A 23,136-nucleotide genomic window follows, 5' to 3' on the forward strand; every position below is an offset into this window, starting at 1 on the left:
CACCTGGACCAGATGGACTACAAGGGTTCTGAAAGAGGTAGCTGAAGAGATTTGAAGACAGTGGTAATAATCTTTCAAGAATCACTAGATTCTGGAATGGTTTTGGAGGACTGGAAAATTGCAAATGTCACTTCACTTTTTAAGAAGAGAGGGAGGGAGAAGATAGGAAATTATAGTTTGACTGACTTCAGTGGTTGGGAAGATGTTGGAATCCGTTTTTAACGGTGAAGTTTTCAGGTAGTTGGAGGCATATGATAAATAGGCCATAGTCAGTATGATTTTCTTAAGAGAAAATCATGAGGCTGATTGATAGCTCTGGTTGTGTACTCGCTGGAATTTAGAAGAATAAGGGGAATCTCATTGAAACCTACCAAACATTGAAAGGCCTATATAGAGTGGATGTGGAGAGGATGTTTCCAATAGTAGGGAAGTCTAGGATCAGAGGGGACAGCCTCAGAATAGAGAGATATCCATTAGAAAGGAGATGAGGAGGAGAGTGGTGAATCTGTAAAGTTCATTGCCACAGGCAGCTGTGGAGGCCAAGTCACTGGGTGTAATTAAGGCAGAGGCTGATATGTTCTTCATGAGTCAAGACAGGGAGAAGGCAGGAGAATGGGGTTGAGAGGGAAATGGATGAGCCACAATGGGCCGAATGGCCTAATTCTGCTCCTATATTTTATGCTTTTATGGTCTCAATATCCAACTCCTTATTCCAAGACTATGCCGCCTAATTCAGACATCACCCATCAGGAAGGCATTCTCTGTCTACTCTCAGATGCCTCAATGAGACCCCCTCCCCTTCCTTTAAACTCCAGCAAATACAGGTTTATTCTGCAGTCGAGTTTATTGACATGTGCACAACTACATGTATGTTCCGATGCAATAACAAAGACTTACTTGCAGCAACGCTACAGGTACGTTAAATGGTTCATAAAACATAAATTTCACATACATTAAGCACTATTCTTACAAGAAAAAAGACACAACAAAATTAAATAAAGTTCACTTTAGTGCAAGGTGATCAATGCATTACTAAACTGTAGTGATTAGGATTTTGCTGTTTGGCTGCAGAACTAAATGGTTGAAGGGAAGCAGCTGTTCTTGAATCTGGTCATATGGAAGTTCAGGCTTCTGTGCTTCCTGCTCGATGGTAACTGCGAAAAGATGGCATGGCCCGGGCTGTAGGGATCTTTGATGATGAATGTTGCCTTCTCAAGGCAGTGCCCCTTGTTGATGATATTCTGCATAACTTTTTATCACAGGACAATCTCTTTCCTCTTCAAACAAATAATTTATAAGATATGTCACAAAACTCTTGATCTCCTTGAGAGGGTGACAGGATAATTTTTGAAACAACTTGGGTGGGCTCTGGTTCTTGTGTTTCTTCTGAAAGACGGCACCTCTCCATCAATACTATGGGTGTCAGCTTGCTTTATGTCAGAATTAGGGTTATCACTGACATATGTCATGCAATTTGTTGGTTTGTGGCAACAGCACAGAGCAATACACAAAACTCAGAATCAGTTTTAATATCACTGGCATATGTCGTGAAAATTGTTAACTTCGCAGCAGCAGTACAATGCAATATGAGATAAATACAGAAAAAACCCTGAATTACAGAAAGTGTGTGTGTACACACACATACTGTATATGAAATAGTTAAAGTAAGATTATAGTGCTAAGACTGAAATTTCAAAAAAAAAAGAATGTCCTGGGTGGTGGGGGTCCTTAATGATGAAAGCCACCTTTCTGTGGCACTACTCCTTGAAAATGTCTTGGAAGCTACGGTAACTAACGCCCATGATAGAGCTGATTAATTTTACAACTTTCTGTAGCTTCTTTCTATCCTGTGCAGTAGCCCTCCTCACCCCTCATACCAGATGGTGATGCAGCCAGCCAGTGCTCTCCACAGTACATCTGTAGAAGTTTTTGAGATTTTTAGGTGACAAACCAAATCTCTTTAAACTCCTAATGAAATATAGCTGCTGTCTTGCCTTCTTTGTAGCTTCATCAATATGTTGGGACCAGGTTAGAACCTCAGAGATATTGAACCCAGAGACCTGAAATTCTCACTCTTTCCACTTCTGATCCCTCTGTGAGGATTGGTTCATGTTCCCTTATCTTACCCTTTCTGAAATCCACTATCAGCTCTTTGGTCTTACTGATGCTGAGTACAAAGTTGTTGCTGCGACACCACTCAACTAGTTGGTATATTTCGCTCCTGTACGCCTTCTCGTCACCATCTAAGATTCAGCCAACAATGGTTGTATCATCAGCAAATTTATAGATGGCATTTGAGCTATGCCATGGGTATAGAGAGAGTAGAGCAGTGGGCTAAGCACACACCCCCAAGGTGCACCAGTGTTGATCGTCAGTGAGGAGGATATTATCACCAATCCTCACAGACTGTGGTCTTCCGGTTAAGAAGTCGATCCAGTTGCAGAGGGAGGTACAGAGACCCAGGTTCTGTAGCTTTTCAATCAGGACTGTAGGAATGATAGGGTTAAATGGTGAGCTAGTCAATGAACAGCATCGTGACAAAGGATTTGTATTGTCGTTTTTTTAAAAGCACAGTTAGCCCACTGTGATGACTTTGCTTCCACTGACGTCTTAAGGAGATGGTCCACCAGTCACGTTCCGATCTGTTTCTGTCGATTTTAAGCAGCGATGGATTGTTTAATCGCATTAAAATGTTGTTACTAATTGTACAGACCTTAGATACAGCTGTGGTTCTCATCTGTAGCAGGCAGATGATTAAATGGGAATATTGAATAATTTCCATTGAGCTGCGCCACTACAAGTCGCCTTAATTGGAGCCCCGGAAGTACAAGTAAAAAATATACTATAAGTTACAATAAGAAAAGTAAATAAATAAATAATGCAAAAAGACAGGAAGATAGTGAGGTATTGTTCATGGGTTCATCTGTGTGTTCTGAAATCTGATGGCAGAGGGGTAGAAGTGTGAAATCTTCAGGTTCCTGTACCTGCACCCTGATCTTAGTAATGAGAAGAGGCACGTCCTAGGTGGTGAACATTCTTCCTGATGGATGCTACCTTCTTGAGGCATCACCTTTGGAAGGTGTCCTTAACGGTGGGGAGCTGGCTGAGTTTACAACCCTCTGCAGCTTTTTCCAATCCCATGCATTAGCGCCTCTATATCAGACCAGTCAGAATGCTCACCAGAAATTTCCTTGAGTGATTAGTGACGTTCTCAAACTCCAAATGAACTAGTTTGCCTTCTTCATAATTGCATCAATATATTGAGCCCAGGACAGAACTTCAGAGATGTTGACACTCAAGCATTTGAAACTGCTCACCCTTTCCACCGCTTACCCTCGACGAGGACTGGTGTGTGTTCTCTCAACTTCCCCTTCCTGAAGCCCACAATCTGCTCTCTGCTGTTATTTTTTAAGATTTCTTTTATAAGTTTGGCTTTGTTCGTCACATGTACATCAAAGCATTGAAATATACATTGTTTATTGCAATGACCAGCTTAGTCCGAGGATGTGTTGGGGACAGCCCACAAGTGTTGCCATGCCTACGGTGCCAACATAGTGTGCCCATAGCTTATTAACCCTAACCATACATCTTTGTAACGTGGGAGGAAATCAAAGCATTCAGAGGAAACCCATGCAGTCACAAGGAGTAAATACAAGTTCCTTACAGACAGTGGTGGGAATTGAAGCCCAATCTTGCAATAACTGCCACTATAAAGTGTTACACTCACCACTATGCTACTGAGCAACACCACTTTCTAATCTTAATCATCTGTCTTTGGAATGTGGGAGGAAACCAGAGCACCTGGAGGAAACTCACACGGTCACAGAGAGAACATACAAACTCCTTACAGCCAGTAGCAAGAATTGAACCCCAATTTTCCAATCGATGGAGCTGTAAAGCGTTATGCTACCATGCCGTCCATCCAATTGCTACTGCTGTAATGCGTTACACTAAACGCTACATTAGCATGCTGCTCGTCCAACCGCTGACACTAACTGCTACGCTACCGTGTCACGCCTCTGGACTGTGGGAGGATTGTATGGATTCATTACCATCGGGCAGCTAACGTTCCTGATTTTATGTAAATTAGACAGCACATGTCTTGTTTGGTGGCAGTGCTCTTCATTAATATTCATTCCCCGCTCTTTCTCAGACCTGACTCACTCCATATGCTTAAATATTTGTTTCACATTTCAATGCTATTAACTTTCCATTATTTGTTTTTTAATCAGGACAAAAATGCAGATGATTCATGTTTGTTAGTGGCAGCTGTCACCTGATAACTGCTTTCTCCACCAGTTACATGCTTTTTACTTAAAACTCTCAATGCATTCATGCATTTGACTGTGAAGTTGAAACCTGTTATGTCCTGGGATGCCAATGGAACTAAAGCAGAAGAACAGCAGAGATGAGAGCAGGAATCTATTCTGCTCCTTGAGGCTGTTCTGTCTTATTAGTAACACAAGAGATTCTACAGATACTGGAAATCCAGAGTAACACAGTCCTGATGAAGGGTCTTGGCCTGAAATGTTGTCTGTTTATTCCTCTCCATAGATGCTGCCTGACCTGCTGAGTTCCTCCAGCATTTTCTGTGTGTTGCTCTGTCTTATTACTGTCATTGAGGACAGCTTGTGTTCACGGAGACTGCATTTAAAAGAATTGGGGTGAATTAGAGGAGATCTCGTTTGAACATCCCAAGGTTTGCCAAATGCAGTCGGCTGAATGTGGGGAGGATGCTTTCCCCTGGATAGGTGTGCCTAGAAACAGATAATTAACCTCATAACATGGATAAGGCGTATTTCTATAGAGGAAAAGACCATTTAGGCTAAGCTGCCGAACATATTCAAGGTGGCAATAGAGGGAGATCCAGCAACGAGAGACGTCAAGGATATAGGGAGAGGGGAGGAATATTATATTGAGTTAGAGACAGTGCTCTGTGTTACCATGTTATCCATGGCTGATCTGACCATTATCTTATTTCTCTTTCACACTGCCCTCAAATTTACCTGGTCCATTTCCCTCCCCTTTCTTGATCTTTCTGTCTCCATCTCTGGAGACAGCTTATCTACTGATATCTACTATAAGCCTACGGACTCTCACAGCTACCTGAACTATTCCTCTTCCCACCCTGTCTCTTGCAAAAATGCTATCCCCTTCTCACAATTCCTCCGCCGCATCTGCTCTCAGGATGAGGCTTTCCATTCCAGGATGAAGGAGATGTCTTCCTTTTTTAAACAAAGGGGCTTCCCTTCTTCCACCATCAACTCTGCTCTCAAGCGCATCTCTCCCATTTCACGCACATCTGCTCTCACCCCATCTCCAATGGGATCCCATTACCAAGCACATCTTTCCCTCCCACCCTCTTTCTGCTTTCCGCAGGGATCGCTCCCTACGCGACTCCCTTGTCCATTCGTCCCCCCCATCCCTTCCCACCGATCTCCCTCCTGACACTTATCCTTGCAAGTGGAACAAGTGGTACACCTGCCCTTACACTTCCTCCCTCACCACCATTCAGGGCCCTAGACAGTCCTTCCAGGTGAGGTGACACTTCACCTGTGAGTCGGCCGGTGTGGTATACTGCGTCCGGTGCTCCCGGTGTGGCCTTTTATATATTGGTGAGACCTGACGCAGACTGGGAGACCGTTTCGCTGAACACCTACGCTCCGTCCGCCAGGGAAAGCAGGATCTCCCAGTGGCCACACATTTTAATTCCACGTCCCATTCCCATTCTGATATGTCTATCCATGGCCTCCTCTACTGTCAAGATGAAGCCACACTCAGGTTGGAGGAACAACACCTGATATTCTGTCTGGGTAGCCTTCAACCTGATGGCATGAACATTGATTTCTCTAACTTCGATTAATGCCCCTCCTCCCCTTCTTACCCCATCCCTTATTTATTTATTTATTTATTTATCTATCTATCTATTTATTTATTTTCTCCCCCCCTTTTTTTCTCTCTCTTCCCCTCTCACAATCACTCTTTGCCTGTTCTCCATCGTCCTCTGGTGTTCCCCTCCCCCTTTCTTTCTCCCTGGGCCTCCCCTCCCATGATCCTTTCCCTTTTCCAGTTGTGTATCCACTTTCCAGCTCTTAGTTTCATCCCTCCCCCTCCTGTCTTCTCCTATCATTTTGGATTTCCCCCTCCCCCTCCCACTTTCATATCTGTTACAATCTTTTCTTTCAGTTAGTCCTGACGAAGGGTCTCGGCCTGAAACATCAACTGTACTTCTTCCTATAGATGCTGCCTGGCCCGCTGCGTTCCACCAGCTTTTTGTGTGTGTTGCTTGAGTTTCCAGCATGTGCAGATTTCCTCGTGTTTGCAATCTTATTTCTCTGCCTGGTCCATACAACAGTGATTTCCTATAGTGGGGCAGCATGGTAGCATAACGGTTAATGCAATCATTTTACAGCACCAGCAATCACCGATCAGGGTTCAATTCCCACCGTTGTCTGTAAGGGATTACATTCTCCCCATGACCACATGGCTTCCTCTAGGTACTTCAGGTTCCTCCCACAGTCCAAAGACCTACAAGTTAGGGTTAGTGAGTTGTAGGCATGCTATGGCGGCACTTGGGAACTGCCCCGGCACAATCCTCGTTGATTTGATTTGATGCAAATGACACATTTCACTGTATGTTTCAATGTTTCTATGTACATGTGACAAATAAAGTTCATCGTTATCTTTGCTCTCACCTCATTCTCCTACACTCCAGGGAATATAGTCCTAAAGTATTCAGCCCTTCCCTATAACTAAAGTCCTCAAGTTCTGGCAACATCCTTGTAAATTTTCTTATACACTTTCAGTATTATTTATTTTATATAGAGATACAGCACACTGTAAACCCTTCCAGCCCTTCAAACCCCAGCAACCCCTGACAACCCCAATTGATCCCAAACATAATCATGGGACAATTTACAGTGACCAGTTAACCTTACCTGTTACACCTTTTCATTGTGGGAGAAAACTGGAGCACCCGGGGAGCCCCCATGTGTTCCTCGGGGAGGACATACAGTGACTCCTTACAGAGAATGCCAGAATCAAACTCCAAACTCCCAACGCCACGAGCTGTAGTAGCATTGTGCTAATCACTGCACTACCATATTGATATCTTTCCTGTAGGTAGGTGACCAGAACTGCACACAATACTCCTAATTCAGCCTCAACAAACTTATACAACAATGTTCAAAGAAATTTTATTATCAAAGTACGTATATGTCATCATATACTAACCCTGTGCTTCATTTTCTTGCAGGCAAGCAAAGAAATACAATAGAATCAATGAAAAAGTACATACAAAGACTGACAAACAACCAGTGTGCAAAAAAAATACAAGCTATTTAAATGTAAAAAGACAACAGAATCAGACTGTTTAATGTCACTGGCATATATCGTAAAGTTCATTGTTTTGCGGCAGCAGTATAGTGCAAAACCCTCAGTCCAGATGTGGGGTCTCAACCTTCCCCCTGTCTCCACAGATGCTGCCTGATCCATTGAGTTTCTCTAAATGTTTACTTTTGATAAATAGGAGCAGAATCCGAATCAGCTTTAATATCACTGGCATATGTCATGATATTTGTTGTTTTGCACCTGCAGTACATTGCAATACATAGTAATAAACTAGAAATTACACTGAGTATATATAAAAAAAGAAAATTAAATAAAATAAATAGTGCAAAAAGAGAGGGGAAAAGTACTGAGGTAGTGTTCATGGGATCATTGTCTATTCAGAATTCTGATGATTGAGGGGAAGAAGCTGTTCATGAAATGTTGAGTGTGTGTATTTAGGCCTCTGTACCTCCTCCTTGATGGTAGCAATGATAAGAGTGCAAGTCCTGGGTGATGGGGGTCCCATCATCCAAACTCCTGTACTCAACACCCTGAGTCATGAAGACCAATGAGCCAAAAGCTCTCTTTATAACCCTATCTAGTTGTGATGCCACTTTCATGCAATAATGGATCTGTATTTCCAGGTCCCTTTATATGATATGGAATTTGTTGTCTTGTGGGAGCAGTGCAGTTCAAAGATATAATATTGCTATAAATTACAAAACACATAAATATCACAAAATAAAAAAGAGTGATGAGGTGGTGTTGATGTGCTAATGGATTGCCATAATTCAGATAGTAGAAGGGAAGAAGCTGTGTCTAAAACGTTGAGTGTGGGTCTTCATGTTCCTGTACCTTCTCCCTAGATTTAGGCTAAAGAATAAAATATTCAGAGTCATAGAGCACTACAGCACAGAATCAGGCCCTTCTGCCCATCTGGACCATGCTTAAAGGGGATCTTTGGGCAATCTCTTTCTCTTAGAAAATGTTAAGTAACATTACCACTGATGTCTTTTTACTGCTGTGGAGACCAACTGTTGCTCTGAGCAAGAAATTTTTACATGACCTGAAAACTGCGTGGCACTTTCAATGTTCTTTTGTAATATGCACATCAGACAAACACAGACCACTGCTCACAACACAAGTAAATGATGGCAAGCAGTCAAAACAATTGACAGGTACAATGGTAAAAATAAAATGTTTTGAGCAGATGGTGTTGGCGTACAGTGGGCCGGTAGTTTATTAACAATGAGCTACTGACTTCCATTCTATATTTGTTGTTACAATTTATAAAAGTGTTCTCACTTGAAAATATGTTGAAGCTCTAAAATGTTTCCAGGTAAAGGTTGTGGTATGTTTATGTTGTTTGGAAAATTTATGGATTATATTTATTAACACATAATTAACTACAGGGTATTTCACAATTATATTAACACAAATTTCTCAATTGCATTAAAATAATTTCAAAATTGTATTAACATTATATAAAAGAAAATTCCAGCTGCATGTCAACAAAAGTTATGTGTGTGGAAGCATTTCAGTTACTGTGTGGCCGCACACCTGTGCAGCTTAGAAAACAGACGTGTTAAGTACTTGGCATTGCACAGCCTGGGACAGTGTTGGAAGCAAAGTCACTAACAGCATGTTAAACATTTCAATCACTCAGGTAGAGGTATGTATGAGTCAGATACTGGAAGATGGTCCCCACTGGTTAATATAAACATGGAGGGCTGAATGGCCTGTTTCCTTGCCACATGGCTCTATGTTCAGCATTTAGAAGCCCATATAGTTTATGAATGCTCTTTTACAGAGAATCTGTTGTCCTTATCCAGTCTTGTCTACAGCAATATACTAAAGAAATACAAAATGGAAGCAGGTCCTTTAGACCACTGAGTGCCAATATTTATGCTAATTCTACTCTAACCCATTTTGTTCTCCAACCACTCCCATCAACTCCCCCAGATTCTATCATTTACATACAGGCTAGGGACGATTTAGAGCAGTTACTTGGCCTACCAGCTGGAATGTACGTGGAGAACAGAGAGCATGGGAGGAGAATGGGGTGAGGACTATGAAAACTTCATGCAGACAGCGCCCAAAGACGAGACTGAACCTGAATCTTTGGAGCTGTGACGAAGCAGCTCTACCAGCTACGGCCTTTGGTTCGCAAACTGTCCTGAAACAACTTAATGTGCCACTTAGTTCAAGGGCAATAAATCCTGATATTATCAGTGATAATCACATCCTCTGGATCGAGCTAAATGATTCTCAGCTGTACTTTCCTGTAAGGGATCATTCTGGAGGTATGACATTATGGATAACATAATTATGGATTAACTGAAAATGAGAGCCAGTCTTCAGGAAATAAAACCTGTACACAGTATAGCTTCCAAATAATACTTACTGGCTAGTGAAACCATTCATTAGATGTGGAATCTTCTGATTCTGTCCCATTGAAACTATATAGGGAAAGACAACAGGATAAATTTTGCATACAGATGGAGGATGAAATAGTTAGATCTAAAACTAGTGTACTATGCTTGACAAGGGAGACTATAACGGGTTGAGGGAGGAGTTGGCAAATGTGGATTGGGAGCACAGGGTATTTGGTAGGACGGTTGAGAAACAGTGGAATACTTTCAAAGAGATTTTTCACAGTGCTCAACAAAAGTATATTTCAGTCAAAAGGACAGTAAGTGTGGGGAGAGCCAGCCTTGGATAACTAAGGAAATAAAAGATGGTATCAAGTTAAAAGCTCATGTGTACAAAGTTGCAAAGAGTAGTGGGAGACTGGAGGATTGGGAAAACTTTAAAAAGCAACAAAGAACAACTAAACAAGAAATAAGAAAGGGAAGATAAAGTATAAAAGTAAATTAGCGTAAAATATAAAAACATAGCGAAAGTTTTTATAAATATATAAAGCGGAAGAGGGTGGCTAAAGTCAACGTAGGTCCCTTGGAAGACAAGAAGGGGAAATTGATATTGGTGATAAGGAAACGGATGAGGCATTGAATGATTATTTTGTGTTGGTCTTCATGGTGGAGGACACGTCTAATATGCCAAAGAAGGATGTTATGGGTGAAATGGGAAGTGAGGACCTCAATAAAATCACTGTCACTAAAGAGATAGTGATGAGCAAACTAGAAGACCTGAAGGTAGATAAGTTCCCTGGCCCTGATGGGATGCATCGCAGGGTGCTGAAGGAATTGGCAGAAGTTATAGTAGATGCATTGGTAATCATTTATCAAAACTCTCTAGACTCTGAGCAGGTCCCGGTGCATTGGAAGACAGCAAATGTCACACCAATTTTTTTAAAAAGGATGTAGGCAAAAGACGGGCAACTATAGGTCAGTTAACTTAACATCTGTAGTCGGGAAAATGCTTGAAGCTGTCATTAAGGAAGAAATAGCGAAATATTTAGAAAGGAGTGGTTCCATTAGACAGATGCAGCATAGATTCAGAAAGGTCAGGTCCTGTTTGACAAACTTACTGGAGTTCTTTGAGGAAAATATGAGTGCAGTGGATAGAGGGGAACAGGTGGATGTCGTATACTTGTATTTCTAGAAGGCGTTCTATAAGATACTGCACAAGAGACTTATAAATAAGATACGGATGCATGGAGTCGGAGGAAGTGTATTGGCATGGATAGTGGATTGGTTAACCAATAGAAGGCAGAGAGTTGGCATAAATGGGTGTTTCTCTGGTTGGCGGTCAGTGGTGAGTGGGGTGCCACAGGGGTCGGTGCTGTTTACCATTTACATTGATGATTTGGAAGAGGGGACTGAGTGTAGCATAGCAAACCTTGCTGATGACACTAAATGAGTGGAAAAGCAAATTGTACAGAGGATGTGGGGAGTCTGCAGAGGGATATAGATAGGTTAAGTGAGTGGGCCAAGGTCTGGCAGATGGAATACAATGTTGGTAAATGTGAGATCATCCACTTTGGCAGGAGTAATAGAAGAGCAGATTATTATTTAAATGGTGAAAGATTGCAGCATGCTGTTGTGCAGAGGGACTTGGGAGTGCTTGTTCATGAATCGGAAAAAGTTGGCTTGCAGGTACAACAGGTTATTAAGAAGGCAAACGGAATGTTGGCCCTCATTGCTACAGGGATTGAATTCAAGAGCAGGGAGGTCATGCTGCAACTATACAGGGTACTGGTGAGGTCATACCTGGTGTACTGTGTGCAGTTCTGGTCTCCATACTTGAGGAAGGGTATACTGGCTTTGGAGACAGTGCAGAGAAGGTTCACCTGGTTGATTCCAGAGATGAAGAGGTTAATCTATGAGGAGAGATTGAGTTGCCTCTGGAGTTCAGAAGAATGAGAGGGGATCTTATAGAAACATACAAAAATTTGAAAGGGACAGGTAAGATAGAAGTAGGAAAGTTGTTTCCATTGGTAGGTGAGACTAGAACTAGGAGACATTGCCTCAAGATTCGGGGAGAAGATTTAGGACAGAGATGAGGAAAAACTGTTTTTCCCAGAGAGTGGTGAATCTGTGAAATTCTCTGCCCAGGGAAGCAGTTGAGGCTTCTTCACTAAATATACTTAAAATACAGTTAGATAGGTTTTTACATAGTAGGGGAATTAAGGGTTATGGAAAAAGGCAGGTAGATGGAGCTGAGTTTATGGACAGATCAGCCATGAACTTATTGAATGGTGGGGCAGGTTCGATGGGCTGGATGGCCTACTCCTGCTTCTATTTCTATTTTTTTCCATTGAGGTTTATAAGATTAGAACTAGAGGTCATGGGTTAAGGGTGAAAGGTGAAATCTTTAGGGCAAACTCCGGAGAGAATTTCTTCACTCAGAAAGTGGTGATAGTGTGGATCGAGCTGCCAATGGAAGTGGTGGATGCTGATTTGATTTCAGCATTTAGGGAAGGTTTGGATAAATACATGGATGGGAGGGGTATGTAGGGCCATGGTCCAAGTACAGGTCAATGGGATGAGACAAAATAATAGTTTGGCACAGAGTAGATGGACCTATGGCCTGTTTCTGTGCTTAGTGCTCTATGACTAAGAATGTTCTTGCTATTAGCACATAGTGAAAGGTGTATCGCTGCCACTTAAGGCAGTTCGGGACAGATCTGTTTTGTCACTTAACCATCTAGTTAGTTGTATATTTGTGGAGCTGTCCCATCAAGTTTGATCAACCATTTCATCATTGCTAATTTATTATCCATCTCAATCTTATTCTCCTGCCTTCTCCCCATATGCTTTGATGCCCTGACTAACCAAGAACCTATCAACCTATGCTTTAAATATACAGCCATCGCATGCCATTGAATTCCACAGATTCGCCAGCCTCTGGCTAAAGAAATTCCTTCTCATCTCTGTTCTAAATGGATGTCCCTCTATTCTGAGTCTATGTTCTCTGGTCCTAGGCTCACCCACGAAAGGAAACATCCTTTCCACACCCACTCTATCTAGGCCTTTCAATATTCAATAGGTTTCAATAAGATTCTCCCCCATTCAGGCCCAGAGCCATCAACCGCTCCTCATATATTAACCCTTTCATTCCCAAAATCATTCTTGTGAACTACTTCTGGAACATCCCCCATGTCAGCAATCCCTTTCTTAGATAAGTGGCCAAAAACCACTCACGGTACTTAAAGTGTGGTCTGACCAATGTCCTATCAAACCTTAGCATTGCATCCTTGCCCTTATATTCTAGTCCTCTCAAAATGAATGCTAACATTGCATTTGCCTTCCTCACCACTGACTCAACCTGCAAGTTGACCATTAGGGAATCTACTGATTTTTTTAATTTTCTCTCCATTTCAAAATAGTCTACACCTTTATTTCTTTTACCAAAATCCATAACAATACACTTCCCTACACTATATTCCAACTGCCACTTCTTTGCCCATTCTCCCAATCTATCCAAGTCCTTTTATAGACTCTCTGCTTCCTCAACACTACCTGTCCCTCCACCTATCTCTGTATCATCTGCAAACTTTGTCACAAAGCCATCAATTCCATCATCCAAATCATTGGCATATAACATAAAAAGAAGCGGTCCCAACGCAGACCTTTATGGAACACCACTAGTCACCAGTAGCCAAGCAAAATAGGCTCCCTTTATTCTGACTCTTTGCCTCCTGCCAATCAATCACTGCTTTATCTGTACTAGAATCTTTCCTGTAATACTATGGGCTCTAATCTTGCTAAGCAGCCTCATATGTGGCACTTAATCAAAGGCCTTCTGAAAATCCAAGTAAACAACATCCACTGATTCTACAATGTCCTGACGAAGGGTCTCAGCCCGAAACGTCGACATTGCTTCTCCCTATAGATGCTGCCTAGCCTGCTGTGTTCTACCAGCATTTTGTGTGTGTTGTTGTTTGAATTTCCAGCATCTGCAGATTTCCTCGTGTTTGATCCACTGATTCTCCTTTGCTTATCCTGCCTGTTATTTCCTCAAAGAATTTCAATAAATTTTCTAAGGATTTGTCAGACAAGATTTCACCTTAAGGAAACCATGATGATTTTGGTCTACTTTATCATGCACTTCCACATATCACCCATGGTTGCCGCACTCTCCCTTTAGTATACTTCTTCATCTTTGGAATGTATCTATCCTGCACATTCCAAATTGCTCACTGAAACTCCAGCCATTGCTCTTTTGCCATCATTCCCGCTAGTGTTCCCTTCCAATCAACTTTAGCCAGCTTCGCTATCGTATCTCTGTAATTCCCTTTACTCCACTGTAATACTGATACGTTTGACTTTATTTTCTCCCTCTCAAACTGCAGGGTGAAAAGTTATCATATTATGATCACTGTCTCCAAGTGTTCCTTTACCTTAAGCTCCCTAATCAAATCTGGTTCATCACACAGCACCAAATCCAGAATTGCCTTTCACTTAGTAGGGTCAACCACAAGTTGCTCTAAAAAGCCATCTTGTAGGCATTCTACAAATTCCCTCTCTTGGAATCCAGCACCAACCTGATTTTCCCAATCTACCTGTATGTTGAAATGTCCCATGACTATTGTAACATTGACCTTGTTATATGCCTTTTCTATTCCCGTTGAAATTTATATTCCACATCCTGGCTACTGCTTGGGGACTGTATATAACTCCCATTAGGGTCTTTTTATCCTTGCAGTTTCCTGTATTCATCACCCATTTTGATTTTGCGCCCCCCCCCCCCCCACCCGGTCACACTTCAACTTAGCCCACTAACTGCAATTTAGCACTATCATCTGTCTGTCCTTCCTCAGTCTCACTACACACTGTATTGACTTGTGAACCAACTGTCCCATCCCCAGCCCCATCATTCCAGTTCCCATTCCTCTGTCAAATTTGTTTAAACCCTGCTCAACAGCTTTGGCAAATCTGTTGAGGGGAATGCCCTCAGGGGAACCCTGCACTGATTGATTACTTCACTTATTTCTCCTGGTAGTCATCCATTTACTATCAGAAACCTGCACTCTGTGTGTGACTATCTCAGGAATAGTCTCATCTATGAGGTTTTCATCCTTCCAGGTGGTCCTGAGTACAACCAACTCCACCTCCAGTTCCTTGACCTTGTCAGTTGGGACCTGAAGTTGGTGCACTTCCTGTAGATGTAGTCATCAGAAAGTTCATTAGGTACCCTGAAATCTCACATCTTAAAGGAAGAGCATTCTACTGTTTGAACTACTGTCCTGTCTGCACTTGTTATACCTCTCAAACTTAAGTTCTAGCCTGCACCTGTTCTCATCTAAGCCTGTTGATCCAAAGCCTGACCACTGTAACACTGGCCCACTCCAATAATGGCCACTCCACTTAAACCTCACCTCTTTTATTGGCCCTTGGTATGTTACTATTAACACAAGCTGACTATTAACCTGACTATCTGAGTTCCTCCAGCATTTTGTGTGTGTTGCTCCAGCATTTTCTGATTTTATATCACTAGCATTTTGCTTTGACATCCCTCAGTTTTGTTACAGGTGAGGAATGTTGTATCATCTCCCTGCTATTTAAGCAATTGGATCATTCTGTTAAGTCGACCTTGCACTCCTTCCAAGACCAACATACCCTTCCTAAGATGCACTACCCAGAATTGCTCACAGTGTTTTGAGTGATTTCTCTAGTGTCTTCAATACAATCCAGCCACTTCTTCTGAGTGAGAAGCTGCAAAGGATGGGCGTAGACAAATTCACTATCTCCTGGATTACTGGCTACCTGACAGATAGACCCCAGTTTGTACGACTGAGTAGTTCTCTGTCTGAGGTGGTGGTGAGTGGCACGAGTGCCACAAGGGACTGTCCTGTCTCCATTTCTGTTCACACTATACATCTCAGACTCTCAGTACAAATATAGTCTTGTCACTTGCAGAAGTTCTCTGATGATTCTGTGGTGGAAGGGTGTATCAGAGATGAGCAGGAGTTGGAGTACAGAGGACCGGTGGACAAGTTTGTGGAGTGGTGTGGGAGGAATCACCTGCTCCTGAATGTGGCCAAAACCAGGGAGATGGTGATTGATTTTAGGAGGAAGAGGACTGTGATGAGTCCTGTATACATTCTGGGAGAAGAGGTTGCAGTGATGGAGGAGTACAAATACTTGGGTGTTCACCTCGACAACAGATTTGACAGGAAAAGCAACACCAAGGCTGTTTCCAAGAAGGGGATGAGCAGACTCTATTTTCTAAGAAAGCTGAGATCCTTCACTGTGTGCAGCAGGATGTTGGAGATCTTTTAGCAGTCTGTCATAGTGAGTGCAGTCTTCTTTGCAGCTTTATATTGGGGGAGTGGTGTTGGTGCTGGTGAGGCAAAAAGACTGAATAAACTCATCAAAAAGGCTGAATCGGTTCTTGGCTACAACCTGGACTCCTCTGAGTTACTGGTGAAGAGGAGGTTACTAAACAAACTATTTAGTGACCTCTCCATGACCTACTGAATAAGCAGCAGAGCACCCTTTTGAACAGACTCATTCAGCTCTGCTGTCACCAGGATCATTATAGAAAACTTTTCTTAACAAATGCAATAGTTCATCTCTGTGTGACAGGAGAACACACGTCATAGTCTCTGCTTTATTATTATTGCACATTGTTATTGTGTATATTATGATTCTGTACTTTAAGTCTGCACACTACTAAGTGTGTTTTTAAATATTGCTGCTGTTACAAAAGAATTTATTGGGATCAATAAAGCACTTATTATTGTTATTATTACTATTATACAGATATTGTAACTGAAGAGTTTCAAACCCATGGCATTTGGATTGCTTCCAGCAATCATGAAGCTTTATTGTATTCCTGTCTTTCAGGAAGATGACCATAACTATTATGTATCCAGAAGCTATGGGCCAAATGATTCTAGAACAAAGGAGCTGTGGGTTGATTTCACAAAGGTGGACAAGAATAAAGTGAAGGTGCACAATATTCTGTCGAACACACACCGACAAGCTTCGGTAAGGTATAGGGTTTTTTTCTCCTGATATTTTGATTAATTCCTTCTTGTGCTTTTAATCTTTTGTGTCCAACCCACGCTGGCCACTGCAAAATACATTTGAAAACTATGCCAACGTCCATCAAAAAGTCTGAATTTCTCAAAGAGCTAATAGAAAAACAAACAAGGACATCAGGGAAAGGCGCTGCATGCATTTTCAGGGAATGGAAATAGATGGGAGAGGATCAAACTCATGAAACGGAGTGGAGGAGAAACCTTGTTTTTCTATTCATAGATACTGCTTGACATGCAGTGTCTTTCCAGTATTTTCTAAACATAAGAGATTTTACAGGTGGTAGAATTCTTGAGCAAAATGCTGAGGAAATCAGGTATGGAGGGGAAAGGTCAAAACCTGGAAAGGAAAGAGGCAGAAGCCAGAATAAGAAGATGTGGGGTGAGGGGTAGGATTACAAGCTGGCAGGTGATAGGTGAGACAAGGTGAGCGGGCAGGTGGGTGTGTGGAGGAGGGGTGATGGCATAAAAAGCTGGCAGGTGATAGGTAAAAGGGCTGAATAACAAGGAATATGGTAGAAAAGGACAGTGGAACATGGGAAAAAGGGAAAGAAGAGGAGCACCAAAGGGAGGTGATGAGCTGGTGAAAAGAAGAGAAAATGTGAGATGGGAACCAGAATAGGGAATTGAAAAAGAGAGAAGGAAGGAGGGAGAAATTACCATAAATTGGAGAAATTGACATTCATGCCACCTAGTTGGAAGGTACCATACGGAATATAAGGTGTTGCTCCTCCAACTTGAGTATGACCTCATCATGACAGAAGAGGAGGCCATGGACAGATATATCAGAATGGGAATGGGAAGTCAAATTGAAATGGGTATCCTATTCATACATGAGACAGATGTCAAAGTCAACATTTACTGACCATGTGTAATTGGATTTATCTCTGTCATTTTATGGGGCCATAAAGCATTAAGCACTTTGCTGTGGGCCTGGAGTTCTTCTACATAAGGAAAGGAGATTCCCTTCACTTAACAAATTACACTAAATGGTCACTTTATTCGGACCACCTGTACGCTTGCTCATTAATGCAAATATCTAATCAGCTAATCATGTAGCAGCAACTGAATGCATTAAAGCATGCAGACATGGTCAAGAGGTACAGTTGTTGTTCAGATCAAATATCAGAATGAGGAAGAAATGTGATCTAAGTGACTTGGACTGTGGAATGATTATTGGTGCCAGACAGGGTGTGTAGCAGCAAACCTAATCCAAACTCAAAACTAAACAATTGCCGCTAGCCTGCAACCATCATGGGGTTGTTATACTTGCATGACACACCCTTAGCTCCATGAAATGATTGTTCCAAAAAGTTGAATCCTTTATTAGCTATTAGCAAACCTACAATTAAGCATTATTGGGCATTATCTCAGTGGTCAGCAAGAGATACAATCTCTGCCGGTCCTAAGCCACAAACTGCCATGAAATAAGCAAGAATGCATAACTTATTGCCATAGCTCTTACCACGCTCCGGCTAATGTGACTGGTTACCATAATAAACATCACAAACGCGTAACACAGAATACAAAGCAAATAGAGAACAGATACGTGGCTCCTACTGTTATGGTCCGGTCCGGAGCCCGCATTCCGGTTCCTGCTCCGGTCTGCGGACTCCGGACTCTAGGTCTTGTAGCTGTCCCTCGTTTCGCCCTTGAGCCCAGTTAGTCACCTGAGGATCATTTGGCTTAAGGAGACGCATCTGATGCCTATCGGCTGAAGGTGTATATAAAAGGGGGGGGGGTCATCCTGTTTACCCTGCTTGCCTTGTTCGTCCTATTTGTCTTGTTTCTCTGGTTCGCCTTGTTTGCCCTGTTTATCTGGTCGTCCTGTTCATCCTGTTTCGTCCTGCTCTTCCTGGCTTGGAGTACCCCCCGTCAAGATGAGTTCTGCGAGCAAGTCTGGCAGCCACCCTGGACCGAGCTCGCTTCCTATCCCTTGCCTCCATCGGGTAAGTCAGGCCAGATTGCTGTTGCCCGGCGGGGGATTCTGCCCCTTCCTATTCCTTGCCTCCATCGGGTAAGTCAGGCCGGACTGCTGTTGCCCGGCAGGGGATTCTGCCCCTTCCTATTCCTTGCCTCCATCGGGTAAGTCAGGCCGGACTGCTGTTGCCCGGCAGGGGATTCTGCCCCTTCCTATCCCTTGCCTCCGTCGGGTAAGCCAGGCCAGACTGCTGTTGCCCCGTGGAGGGCTCTGCCCCTTCCTATCCCTTGCCTCCGTCGGGTAAGCCAGGCCGGACTGCTGTTGCCCGGCAGGGAATTCTGCCCCTTCCTATCCCTTGCCTCCGTCGGGTAAGCCAGGCCGGACTGCTGTTGCCCGGCGGAGGGCTCTGCCCCTTCCTATCCCTTGCCTCCGTCGGGTAAGCCAGGCCAGACTGCTGTTGCCCGGCAGGGGATTCTGCCCCTTCCTATCCCTTGCCTCCGTCGGGTAAGCCAGGCCAGACTGCTGTTGCCCGGCAGGGGATTCTGCCCCTTCCTATCCCTTGCCTCCATCGGGTAAGCCAGGCCAGACTGCTGTTGCCCGGCAGGGGATTCTGCCCCTTCCTATTCCTTGCCTCCGTCGGGTAAGTCAGGCCAGACTGCTGTTGCCCCGTGGAGGGCTCTGCCCCTTCCTATTCCTTGCCTCCATCGGGTAAGCCAGGCCGGACTGCCGTTGCCCGGCGGGGGACTCTGCCCTGTTCTATCCTTCGCTGCCGACAGGTTGTGCCCCTCAACCTGCCCAGGTGCCCCGCGACTTGCCCAGGCCTCCGTGTTCCTGCCTGGGAGGTTCAGGCCCTGCCCAGGAGTTATGCAGCCCACCCAGAGAACTTCAAGATCCTGCCTGAACTCTGCGACTCTCTCTGAACCCCAGAATCACCTTGAATGTCACATCCCTCACATACACCACGGTCTCCACATCTTGTCTATCGTTTAGTTGTCCCGTCCTGCCCCTGGTACTTCAGTGCCTGCGTCCTGCACTTGGGTCCAGTCTCACGTCCCCTTATGACACCTACATTCCAGCCCCCAATTATTATAATATAATTACAACAACATGCTACAGGAGACATGAAATCTCAACATTTACACAAATGTCCTCTCTGGTAAGCAGTCTATCCTGGATTGTGCTCTTTTCTTGCCAAACCAGATTATCCCTCGTGAGTGCATTCAGGAAAATCTGTTTTGAATCATTGCTGCCAAAGCCCATTCATGCGCAAAACTGAAATCCTATTAACTGCAGAAGTCCTGCCGAAGGGCTTCAAGCCTGAAACATCGACTGTACTCTTTTCCATAGATGCTGTCTGGCCTGCTGAATTCCTCCAGTATTTTGTGTTTGTTGCTTGGATTTCCAGAATCTGCAGATTTTCTCTTGTTTGTGAATCCTATTACCTGTCAGCTCTATCTGAGTGTAGTCTCTTCCACCACCAGAATCTCCTTTCAATGGTCCATTAATAGTCTAAACCCGAATTTTTCTGGTTGCATAGGGTCCATCATTAAAACTGCGAATCACTAGCAACGGCTCCAATGCCTTCGGCACATTCACCCTGTCAGCAGCTCAATTTCTGAATCAATTTCCTGCAACTAAACATGCTTCAGTGAGACCATTCCTGAAGATCTTTCTGATGAGGAATGTTCCCTTTGTAGACAGACATACACTCCTATGTATAGATGTTAGGCAGTTCACAATAGTTTCACTGTGTAAGCCAGCCACTTCCAATCCTGAAACAAAGTAGTACTCACAAACTTCTCTTGACCCATGATGCATAAGAAAATGCATGTTCTTTTTCCTGTAAGGCTGAGTTTGATCATGAGGCTCTCTGCGCAGAACACTGCTGTACTTCCTTGATCTAGGAAAGCATAAGAGTCTTCTTAAACTTCAGTTGAACTGGAATTATAGGAAGGTTACAATCATGATCACCAGGCCCCGTAAGACCATTAGGTACCATGGTGGTACTAGCTGCTGTGCTTAATTCATTCATGGCTTGATTTGAACCTGCACTCTTTTCATCAGCTCCAGGCTCAGTTTCCCTCTCCACAGTAGTCACAGTGGTGACAAAGCTGCCTCCTTTAGCCTTAGACTGAATTTATGATCCAGTTTTGTTCACACCTTTACTTAATGCCACTGAAGTAGCATTGTATACTTTCCCAAACACTGGATGTGTAGCAATCTTGACTTGCCTTTCAATAAAATCAACAATGTCAGTGAAAATAACCTTACGGTTGTGTTGTTTCTATGCACAACTACATATCAATTCAATAAAAGCATGCATGTGGGAGATGGCTTTAACTGGTGTATTCACATTGCAACAAGAGAAAGAGGACAATGCCCGTGTGTAGACAACACCACATGCACAGACAACAGATCAATACGTAGTGCTGGTGGGGGAGGGGGGGTTCATTGCATTAAAAGAAATAGATCCATACATTACACTTCCTCCCCCTTTAGATCAATGCAATTTAAAACTATATGTACAAAATGTTACATTTTCCTTTCATAAACCCATAATTCAAATAAACATGCTTTCACAATAACAGTCCATGACTAACTTCACAGTTCTAAAGGTTCAGACTTTTGGGTGCTGCTCTGTTTCTTTCAGGATACGCCTCTGGACCTGTGGAGTGGCATCAGGTTTGGTAGGTGTCTTGTCGAAGACAATGCTCTCGGTTTCCCATGTCACGCTGTTGTCAGTGATATGATCATCACTGAGAAGTAAGTCCAGTGACTGTAATGTGTCCATCTTGTTGGATGCAATCGACTCAGGTGTGTTCTTTGGTTGAGTATCCAGTATTTGGTCCACATGACATCTCCATATCTGATATCCAACATTCACTGTGTACATCAGTGGTCCAGTTCTAGTAGTTATCCTACTGGGTGTCCACTTGTCTTCATGGTAATCATGCGCTAGGCCATCCTGCCCAATAGCGAAGCTCTTTGCTGCGTCACTTGGCAACTGGCTGAGCTGTTCATTCTGTACTTCCCTCCATAGATCTGGTTTCAATAGGTCAATGCAAGATCTCAGATTTCTGCTGATGCATTCTGCTGCATTGGAGGTGTTTGATTTGTCGTCACATGAACAAAGTTCCGATACACAAAAAGGAAGCTGTCCACCTTCTGCTAAAGAGAAATCTCCTCCTTGTCCATCACTTTAATGGACTTCTTAAAGGTTTGGATAAACCTTTCAGCTAACCCATTCATTGCTGGGTGCTGAGGAGCTGACATGAAATGTCTGATGCCATTTTTCTTCATGAACAGTCAGAATTCTTCTGATGCATATTGTGGTCCGTTGTCACTCATGATTTGTTCGGGTAAGCTATTTCTGGTGAAAATAGTTCTCAGAGTGGAGACAGTCTTTGCTGAGGTGATTGATTTTGTTGGTATAACCTCTGGTCACATTGCATGAGCATCCACAGCAATGGCCCAGCAAAGCCAATATGTACTCTTTGCCATGGTGTTGATGCCACTCCCACTGGTATAACGGTGCTTGTGGGGGTTTATTTTGAACTTTTTGGTATCCCAAACAGCTTTTGGCCAAGTTTTCAATCTGTCTATCTATTCCCAGCCACCACACATAACTTTGGGTGAGACTCTTCATCTTGACTGTACCCAGGTGTCCTACATGCAGATTATCTAACACTCTGGTGTACAGTTTAAAGGGAACCACAACTCACTTTGTGCGCACACCATACTCACTCAACCTGGTAAGCACTTTCTGGAGGTGCCCCAACATTCTTGCCAATCATGATGATGTCATTGTGTTCCTGAGATATCTTGGAGCACTTGGCTCATTGCACTTTGCCAAATTGCTGGAGCTGATGTGATGCCAAAGACAAGATGATTATACTGGAACAGTCCCTTGTGAGTGCTGATTATGAGGAACTTCCTGCTTGACTCCTCAATCACCATTTGAAGATAAGCTCGTGACAAGTCAATCTTTGAAAAACCTCTCCTTGCCTGACAAAGATGCAAAAATGTCTTATTTGTGGCAGGGGATACTGCACAGTACGCAGCACTGGATTGATGCTCACCTTGAAATCCCCACATATGGGAACAGCTCCAGCCTTCCCTTTCTTAATCACCGGGACAATGGGCATGGCCCAATCACTTCAGTCAATCTTGGTGAGAATTCTAGATGCCTCCAAGTTCTGCAGTTTCAGCATTCACTTTAGGACATAGTGCATAAGGCACTGGATGCAGTTTATGGAATCTTGGCCTTGCTGTTTCATCCAGTTCAATTCTGGCTTTCATGCCTTTGAGTTTACCAATCCCCTTCTCAACACCTCATTAGCGTTAAGCAGCAGTGACAGTCTCTGGTTAGTGCTACCATTTGGGCTGCCGCTACCTGTTGATGTCACACTGAGAGCTTTGATTGAGTGCCAGTCTGGTT

General features: G+C 43.3%; 1 protein-coding gene across 1 annotated transcript in view; it reads left to right on the forward strand.

Moving 5' to 3' along the window:
• The window catches only part of LOC140741490 (plexin domain-containing protein 1-like), an 810,319-nt gene that overhangs the window by 488,315 nt on the left and 298,868 nt on the right, over nucleotides 1-23,136 (forward strand). Inside the window, exon 3 of the mRNA XM_073071746.1 lies at nucleotides 16,584-16,727. Coding sequence (XP_072927847.1) covers nucleotides 16,584-16,727 — 144 coding nt within the window. The remainder of the gene's footprint in view (nucleotides 1-16,583; nucleotides 16,728-23,136) is intronic.

Source organism: Hemitrygon akajei, chromosome 18, assembly GCF_048418815.1.
Source record: "Hemitrygon akajei chromosome 18, sHemAka1.3, whole genome shotgun sequence".
In the NCBI taxonomy this organism is placed as follows: domain Eukaryota; kingdom Metazoa; phylum Chordata; class Chondrichthyes; order Myliobatiformes; family Dasyatidae; genus Hemitrygon; species Hemitrygon akajei.